At 39.9% G+C, this 9,329-nt stretch overlaps 2 protein-coding genes across 3 annotated transcripts; one reads left to right on the forward strand and one right to left on the reverse strand.

The window, feature by feature from the left end:
* The first annotated feature begins 2,080 nt into the window (after positions 1-2,080).
* Positions 2,081-3,561, forward strand: LOC131890165 (solute carrier family 35 member G1-like). Of its 2 annotated transcripts, XM_059239461.1 has the most exons (3): positions 2,081-2,680; positions 2,938-3,256; positions 3,325-3,561. In XM_059239461.1, the coding sequence occupies exons 1-3, from the start codon at positions 2,248-2,250 to the stop codon at positions 3,368-3,370; spliced, it is 798 nt and encodes a 265-aa protein (XP_059095444.1). In that variant the 5' UTR covers positions 2,081-2,247; the 3' UTR covers positions 3,371-3,561. The 2 variants fall into 2 exon arrangements, with proteins under 2 accessions (XP_059095444.1, XP_059095442.1); XM_059239459.1 differs by having other exon boundaries at positions 2,082-2,680; positions 2,938-3,557.
* A 2,783-nt stretch (positions 3,562-6,344) lies between these two features.
* Positions 6,345-8,484, reverse strand: LOC131890410 (solute carrier family 35 member G1-like). Its single transcript, XM_059239751.1, has 2 exons — positions 7,870-8,484; positions 6,345-7,090 (listed from the first exon to the last, which is right to left on the reverse strand). The coding sequence occupies exons 1-2, from the start codon at positions 8,309-8,311 to the stop codon at positions 6,573-6,575; spliced, it is 960 nt and encodes a 319-aa protein (XP_059095734.1). The 5' UTR covers positions 8,312-8,484; the 3' UTR covers positions 6,345-6,572.
* Positions 8,485-9,329: the final 845 nt, after the last annotated feature.

Raw genomic sequence — 9,329 nt, forward strand, 5'->3', positions numbered from 1 at the left:
TATGTCACGATGTTCCATACTAAGAGGGGAGATGTTGTATGTTTCCATATATGTCTCTCCTATCTATGATCGGCTGTTGCATGCTCACGAATTGACATATTAGACAGTCCTTACTCATTATCTCCAAAGTGCACTTGTCTCCTTTTATTCCGGTTTCAATTAAGACTTCAACATAACAGGGATGGATTTGTTTCCTTACTAAATTCCATTCAAGGACCAGGATCCATTTTTTGCCAACCATTAACAAAGTGGAACCCGCCGGAGTCTGCTCATGACTCTGTGGGGTTTGTTATTCTTTTCCTTTTGCCATACCTTCTATACGCAAAGTATCCTTAAGTGGTACTGACAAAAACTCTATTTAGTGCGGTTCATGTCCCCTTTCAGATGCTTCAACAAATTATGCTCTGCAGATCTCGAATGCGTTGCTACTCTATGTATATACTAGGAGAAAGTGTGACTTTTATCACAGAGGGCTTTCAGGATTCTGTATAATATCTTTTACTCTCAACGGATACTTGTCACTAACGACTTTGGCAATCTTTTTTACACCCATACCACCAACATCTGAAATTCTGTAAAGAACTTGATGTCGATACATCGCAATAAACATAGTTATACTAATTACAATGTCAGACCGTGAATCAATCCCGTAGGTTCTCAAGAAAACGTTCACGGCTTTGGACAATATCCGACTTAATAGAATGCATGCATGAGGGGCTGGTGAGATATTTTTACGAGTGTCATGATCAATCGGAAAGGACCCCCCCCCATTTTCAGCGAACATCCGCCTTGGCCGTACAGCAGATGCATGAGGGGCTGGTGAGATATTTTTACGAGTGTCATGATCAATCGGAAAGGACCCCCCCCCCCCATTTTCAGACACTATTATTCGTCCTCCCTTCTTTTCTCCATCCATTAACTATCATCTCGTCGAACAATATTGGAAATATTGAAAGTATTGAACATGTGGTACTAACATATGGTGTTCAAATCTCGATCTACAGCAATCATTTCTTCTGATCTTTGTGCATTTCGAGGCGCAGTTCCAAAGATCTGCCTCCATGGCAGTAAATTGCTTTTGGGAGATCAACTCACTTTACCCAAACTTATCCGACCTTTGATCCCTAAACTAAAACATACATTCCATTGTGGAATCGACAAGACTTTTCAACTTGACCGATGATTATACTTTGGCTTGTCAATAAAAATACAGCTATCATTATTTAGGTATAAAAAGTAGAATATCATGCCGTTTTCTAATATTCAGTCTTATCTAAGACTTGTTTTGAGCGATTACAAAAGGAGGACAAATCCAACAGAAAGATTAACTCCCTGTTTTAGATATTCCACAATGTCAGTCAAACCCGACTATCCCAGTTTTTGTAAATAAAGATACTTGTTTTAGTTCAACGGCTCATTTTGCTTTTGGCGCACATATTTCAGTCTTCACTACTTACCTCATGGCTCATGGCCAAAATGACTCAATAACTCCACTGAACGGAGAGTTATTGAATTTGAACCGTTTAATATTGTCAAATGTAGACCTCAATTCCGCCAATCCACCATCCATATTTCTTCCCACCATAGGCTTCACAACTCTATTTGCCACCGTTATCCAAAGTAATTCAATTTCTGCCCTAAGTATGTGCTGAATGTGAGAAGCTTATAAACAACCGTGAAAAATTGAAACCTGCAAGAAATATTCCTCTAACCAAGGTTCATTGAAAGCTAAAAATATTCGACTTCCTCCAGTTTGAGCTTCAAACTCTTTTCTGGATATATTGCACATCCTACCGCGGTGTTGTCTTTGATGATTTCCAAAACTAGTAAAGGTCACACATTTTACATAGCACAAGACGTACTTAAAATTCTGGTCGTAAAAAGCGACACCACAAGATCAACAATTTAATCCTTTCAAGATTATGATCATTGACTATGTTAAGTGCATTAGTTTGAAAAGTTATGCGTACGTTGTGATCGTAAACAATAAATGCCTTAAATATGTGACCAAAATGCAGCTCTCCGAACGTGAAAAAGAACAAGTTATAAGGGGACATTCTTGACAATTGAAGTATTTCATCTCTTTTACACGTGTAGTGCAGACCTAAGTGTTGTAGACGGCTTTCAACGCCAATTGTTTCCAAGCCCTCAAAGATAACTTAAAACATGTGTGGTCGAGGAACTGCATAACACAGACTTGGCCTTTTATTTCTTTATTTATCAAAAAAACAGCAACAAATTGTCACAATGTTCGTGGGTGTGTTCTTGATGTGCTGCTCAGTGGGTTGGTTCTGTGTATTCTCCACATTGATTCAATTTTTTGACCTATATCCCAGTGATGTGATTCTGGTAAGAGCGAGCATTCAGGCAGCGATTTTGGGAGCGATCTTGGTTTGGCAAGGACACCCTCTAACGGTGACCAAAGAGAGCGTGAGGTTGGCTTTTCTGGCGTCATTTGCAAACTTGCTTTTTCCCACGGTCATCCATCTCCTTCCATTGGGCACTGGTACCATTCTATCTCATTCAGCTGTTGGATTCACTGCTTTTTTTGCGTGGATCCTACTTAAAGAGCCTGTATCTGGAATGAAAGGTGTTTGCATTGTGGCCATTTTCCTGGGACAATTAATGGTAGTACAGCCTCCATTCCTTTTTGATCGCTACGTGCCCAGCCAAATTTTAGGTGAGTAAAATATCATGCACTATTTACGTTGAGGGAATCAAAACAAAATGCATTTGCAACTCAAAGAAATATTTTCACTTAATTTTTCATCACAAATATTGAGCAAGAATCACAGGTCACTTCAAAAAGAAGCTAAAAACAAAACGTTAACCATGGGATGGTACTAACACTAAACAGTACCAACATTGGAAATGATTGATTGACTGGAACATTTGATTTGCCACAACAATCCTCTTCGTAATGATTTGTCATTTTAGGCATCGACCAATACTTGGGTATATGTATGGGAGTATTGTCTGGTGCTGCATTTGGATTGCTTTTGGTTTTGGGATCGATGACTGGTGTCCCAACAGAGCACTACGTTTTGATTGCCTCATTTCCCGGCATCTTCTTTGGATTTCTTGTTGGACTGAAGAGCTCTAAAAGCCAAATATTCAGCGTTGGAGTGGAAGAGCTAATGATTGTATTGCCCAAGGTGACCGCTTGTGGAGTATTTGGAGTGTTGGGTTTCGTGTTTCTAGTGGCTTCCATGGGCAAGTGCCCGTCTGTTTTGCAATCCCTCCTTTCATCAACGGAGTGCGTAGTTTCGTTCGTAGTGCAAGTGCTCCTTTTCAAACAAGAAATGAATTATATAAATGTTTTAGGAGCAACAATTGTTCTTGTCGCTCTGACAACTGCCACCATGATTGATCACTACAGATTGAAGAAACCAAAAGGATATTCCAAATTGATGAAAGAGGACATCAATGTGATCCAAGAGATTGAAATTATGAATTAAAAACATTTAGATGTTACGCTTTTCCTAATCTTGTATTCGTGTATTTTTGGAACGGATTTAGTAAACAATTGATGATGATAACAAAAATAGTCATACTTTATTTAGCTTGTCGATTCTTCTCCAAAGTGGAGCTCAAAAGTGTGAAAAAATTGAAATTCTCAGACTTTCTCAAGTGTAGCTCAGTTTTAGCATTCATGAAACATATCAATACTAAAACAGAGGCAATCCAGGTTAACGAGGACAGGATTTACATTAGTCCATCAACTGTTCTTAAGCCTTTAAAAAAACGAAAATTACGTCCTAACAATCCCATTTTTCGGCATGTATATACGCTAGAAATGACCTGATGACACCTAAATCTTTTGTGATATAGAAACTGCAGAAGACCATTAAGGGCTACAACTAGCAATTGACCAGGTGGTGTGTGGGGCAAAATGCAACAAAATGGGCTTTAATGAGTCCAAGACCAAAATCATGCGGTTTGGGAGGGCGCTTCCCTCCAACAAATATACCATAGAAGAGGCATATTTAGAGCAAATCGACGTCCAGAAAGACTTGGGGGGTTTCAGTCGACAACAGATTGCGTTTCTCTCATCAATGTGCAAATCTGGCTGCCAAAGCGAGGAGTTTAGAGTATAGAAAAAAATAGAACGTTTACAACTCGAAACATCAACGTCCTAATGAAACTTTTCAAAGTGTACGCGTATGCCCGTCCTATTGTCGAGACCAGTTCTAAGGTGTGGAGTCCAGCTTTGAAGGTCGGGATTCATTGTATAGAGATAGTTTAACGTTGCCACACAAAAAAAATTCACAAAATGCTGCCTGGACTGATAAATTGGCCTTATCCTCAAAGACTTTAGTCCTTGTCCTGTGAAACATTGGAAGACAGACGTTTGCGGCTTGATCTAGATTTTGCGTGGAAAGTGGCTCACCAACATGTATTATTGGCAGAATCGTTTAAATTTATCGGCCAAGATAATTCCTGTTCCACTCGAGCTGTGACGTCATGCCTTTTTTTGGAGGCCCCTCTTCCATCGATTTTGCCGACAGCACACATTCTTTGTGCAAGGAAACCCGCCAATGTCAGAGCCTTCGGATGTTCAAAACTTTTCATGTTCAAATACTCAGGATACACGCCTGTGTTTGAATGGTACCAACCAATCCACCAATAAACATTAGTCGTGTGAAAATGTCTAATGGAGAAGAAGATGTCATAGTTTGTCATCTTCAAGGTCTTGATCTGTCCATGGCAACAATGTATACGCCTTACTCTTGTTCAGTAAGCTCTCAAATTCATTGGAAATAAGTTGGACCGGTCAGTTTGCTCGAATATTTTCGTTGTAGGGGACTTCAATTTTCCGGCTAGTGTCGTAGAGTGGGAGGTTCGTCCCGATGAGAACATTCCCATTTCGAAATCGACATATCAATCGTTTGAAAAGCTGGAGGAGTTTGCAATCTTGTGCAATCTCTCCCACCATGTAAACATTGGCCATTGATTATAGAAAGGTTACAGGAGTTCGACCTTATTGCAATACTGAAAAAGGAATTGTCCATAGATGTAGCTTTAGGCGAAATAATACTAGTGTTTGAGAGCGTTTGTTCCACTTTAGCAAACCCTGAATGCGTTCTGCAAGGCGGGCAGAGTTTAAAATTCCGAAGTATAAGAAGAATTTGTTCAAAAGGGGTTGCAAACAAGCATGAAAGCTCCAGAGCAATTGGAAATCTAGTTGTAGTGGTTAGGCCTCAAAGAAATTTGGATTTGATCCAAGGTAGAATTAAGGCCTCCATTAAGAATTACTTGTTGAAAAAGGAGAGTAGAATAGGTCAGGAGGTCAGGTGGAATCCGATGTCCGGTAGGGTGTTCCTCAGGGCTCCATATTAAGCCCCCTCCTTTTTTATCATCTTCAGTTCTCCATTGCAGAAGCTCAGTAGTAAAGTCAGTTTCTCTTTGTATGTTGATGACACTAAATTAGTGTGTAGTAGGAATGATCAAAATTCCGGTTGTCTGGTAGAGGTCTTGGATCAAATGTCATTTGGGTTCCTGATTGCATTTCTTTCTCGGGCTCTTTCATTGTTCAATTTGCTGCCCTCAAACATTCGTAGGGAGTATGAAGCCGTTGATCCAGTAGCATCCTTTAAATGAAGCTTGGACTTTTTCTTATCAAAATACCTGATCAACCTTACATTAGCCAGATCCGTCAACTTTAGCTTGTTGATGAATCAAATATTACATGACTGTAAAATCAAGAAGATTAATGCATTTTCCGTTTTGAAGTGCTGAGTACCATTAGCAGAAACGCTTGGAAAGTTTGCAAAATATCGCTGTCATTAAATGACAGTCAAATTTACTTGTATCCTCTTTCATTTCAATGTTATATCGTCAAAATAACCTTAACCTGATCCCGAGTAAACCGAAAATTCAGATCTTAAGCTTTACTTAAAAATTTGTCCCCCCCTCTTCTGAGTTCCATCATCAAAATATTTGGCCTTAATTTGGTCGAGTTTGTTTATTTGGCCAAGTCTTTAGATTGGATTATGGATTTTCTTCTCAGTTTCAATAATGTGAACGGTTCCAGAGATATGAAATAATCACTGGGGGAGGATACGAGGTCCCTGGTTCGATTCTCATTTCCGACCGTTCTCAAGGAAACTTTTAAGCGATAAACCACACCTATGGGAAACAGATTGGCCGATATGATGGCTAGCTTCGCTAGTCGGGCGAGGTTCATGTCTTTGAACCTAGCAACCCAAATACAGAAAAAACATTATGATGCCATTTTTTTCAGTGATCCGTGGCTCAGTGCAATTTGGTCTCTCCTAATAATTTTTCTACCCTTTTCCAACAGGAGTTAATATCTAGGAGGAATGTTTTCTACTTCTGCTATAAGCACATTACGCGCTAAATGCACATTAAAAAAGACCTCGGCATGTGTTTAAAACATAAAGTCTTGTGTTTTAATCAGTAGAGAGTTTTTTTTGGTCGCCGTTTTAGTCATGTCCTATGAAAGTTATACATTTTAGGATGCGTCTCTCAGATCAGCCTTTAATCATTTTCATTTTACCTTGAGAACAGCTACAATGTTTGCAAGCAACTTAATATCGAAGTAACCCATCTCAAGGTTGTTCCACGGCATCTGACTTTGAATTCGCATTTTTAGCGATAAGTCCTTGATAGTTGTTTATGGAAATATTTTGTTCATTATCAATGTAACTTGCTCCAGCCGTCGATATCAATATCATACCTACTCCCAACCAATTCAAATAATTCGCCGACTGGTGGCTCAAGAGTACTTGAATTATGAAGGAGAACACCATGTCTAAGGAAGTCAACAAAGAAACCAAAACGGGGGAACAGCCCTCGAGGGCAAGGATTTCCGCGTAAAATGATAGCACAATCAATCCGCTGGACAAAAAGGTCAAGCCCACTCGTTCCAGGGGATAAGGGCCGGTGATTTCGGGAAGCAACACCCTTATAAATGTCCATGTAATAAGATGGAGACCGCCAGCCCTGATCAGGATAAGTTCCTTGGGCACATTGGGAAGTTTCACCCCCACCAAAACGAATACCAAAGCCAGTCCCATAGATGCAAAGAGGCCAGCGATGGATCCAACATAGAACCTCCATTCAACCACTGAAAGTGAAAGTCAAGAAAAGAACTAAGTGTGAGGCGAATCCGTTAAGCGTCATTTTGTGCCTATTTTAACCAAAACATGTACGCATTGTATCCAAAAAAGCCGTTGTAATCATTGGAAGTGCTTGAGTATGTCTAAGATTTTCTTTACCCTACTTCAAGTTGTAGAAGGTAAATGCACTTCTTCTCGAATTCGAATATCAGACAGAATAAATTTGGATGGACAAAGGTGGTCATGGAGATCGATGTTTTTATTGCCGTTTTTATTTCATGTTTTTGGCTGGAGGAAGCGACTTTGAGAGAGCCAATTAAGCACGTCCGCTTTTTCTGTCCGTCTTTATTTTCCTGGACGCTAATTCATCTTTGTGGCATCTTCACTTGTACCTTCAAGACGTTTGGTGACATTGAATTGACTCTATATCACGATGACTCGATTGCCAAAATTGGAATTGATATTTCAAGCACGGGCCTGGAAAGTTAAAAGCAATAACCAGCCTCTTTGTCCTAAACGTCGTAAGCATTTGGTGACAAAGGATCATGCACTTGCTTTAAGGAGTGCGAAAAAATCCACGTCAATTTTTTTGGTGACAGGTTATATGGCATAAGCAAGAGAGATGCAATAAATACTTTCGACCTGTCTGATCTCGCCATATTGGGTATCAATGACTACTTTTGTTCCGTCCAAATTCTGCACATTGTAAGCAAAGTGGTGTTCGATTGAAATTGTGTTGGCATGCAAATACTGTCTCAGTATTTCCTTATTTTGCAGATTGATTTACCTAATGCTTCATGCCATCCAAACAGAAAAGATGGTTGAAGAACACAAATTTGTCCAATCATCAAGGAAACAAAGCAGAACACTTTGTTCAAAGGGATGAAACAATTGCTCAAGATTCTCGCAAACAAGGCCGTAAATACGATGGTCAACTTTCCAACAATGGCCGCATCACCCAAAGGTAGCCATGTAAAAGTTAGGGCAATGAGGTAGCTGGTCAAGAATGATAGGAGTGATGCGATCCAAGAAAACAAATGTTCATGTTGCTCGTAATCTTTGCCACTACGGGAAGTTGAAATACAATGTTTGAAACCGAATAAAGCGGTCTGCAGTATTCCTCGACCAAAGCACACATCCACTGGGTTCAATTGACAAAAAGTCATCACTACACCATAGAAAGTACCGAGGGTTGCACTAAGCAGACTTATTACCAGGACTCGTTTCATGATACTTTAGAACTATTCTGCTGAAGCCTCGGTAGGTAGCAGTTTGACATCTTTAAGGCACAAAAAAAGTTCCAAAGGTCAAGCTGAACTCCTACGTACTTGCACCGCATCAATTAAGTTCAAAGAATGGCTCTTGAAATACTCCAATTATCCCCGTAAGGATCAGACAATTCTAAGTCACTAACAGAGTTACGTTCTTGGGAAAGCGATAATGAGAAACAGTTGTGGAAAAAATTTCCTGCGAGACATTTCATCCCGTGAATCGCTCAAAACCAACTGAAGCCTCTAGGCAGGTTCATTTACGTATTTATTCCTTAAAGCCAGGTAAATCACGATCACAATTCTTTAATTTTGCAATGCTTACTATACTTTATTGGAACAATAACTCAGATCCAAACGATAACTGATGATGCAAGTAAAATAAGTCGAACCAAATTTCAACTAAAAAAGATATGCTCTTAATACCGTATGTGCTTTTAACAAAAGAAGCTTACGTCATTGGAAAACATTTGTGTTTAAGTCGGGCGTCAACTGTGTTGTGCTTATAAGTAAGCATTACTGATGGAAAAAGGGCAAGTAGCAAGTCATCACGGACTAGCCTGGAATAGACATGAGTGATTAAAATGCTGAAGGACCAAACATGAGACCATGAAGGAGTGATAATTAATTGCTATGCAGGGAAATTTGAGTTGTTTGGGCACAGCCTCCTTCTCTTCGACAGTCAAGTGTTCGAAACGAACAAGCCGGACCAGGTCAATTATCCTCGAAAAATTTGGCCGAGGCTGCCCGAGAAAGACGGCTCTGGTAACCATAGAGGAAGTATCATAGGAGATTAAAATTCAAGTTTGTTGCGTTTTTTTACTGCAGCTGAATCGGTAAACAGTGGACAGTGAACGCCAGCTGATGGAAAGAAGCTCCTCTACAATCAGAAACTATCCTAGCAGCCGGTCAGCTGACATTCATTCGCACTGAAAACTAGTCGGCCTGGCTAGCTCTCATCGCACTCTCTAGGTGTTGC

This window comes from Tigriopus californicus, chromosome 11, assembly GCF_007210705.1.
Source record: "Tigriopus californicus strain San Diego chromosome 11, Tcal_SD_v2.1, whole genome shotgun sequence".
NCBI classification, from domain to species: Eukaryota; Metazoa; Arthropoda; class Copepoda; order Harpacticoida; family Harpacticidae; genus Tigriopus; species Tigriopus californicus.

Coding starts and splice junctions, on each gene's coding strand:
- LOC131890410 (XM_059239751.1), bottom strand. CDS start 8,311: ATGAAACGAGTCCTGGTAATAAGTCTGCTTAGTGCAACCCTCGGTACT. Junction 7,091..7,869: donor TGGATGGCATGAAGCATTAG/GTAAATCAATCT, acceptor TTTCACTTTCAG/TGGTTGAATGGAGGTTCTAT.
- LOC131890165 (XM_059239459.1), top strand. CDS start 2,248: ATGTTCGTGGGTGTGTTCTTGATGTGCTGCTCAGTGGGTTGGTTCTGT. Junction 2,681..2,937: donor CGTGCCCAGCCAAATTTTAG/GTGAGTAAAATA, acceptor TTGTCATTTTAG/GCATCGACCAATACTTGGGT.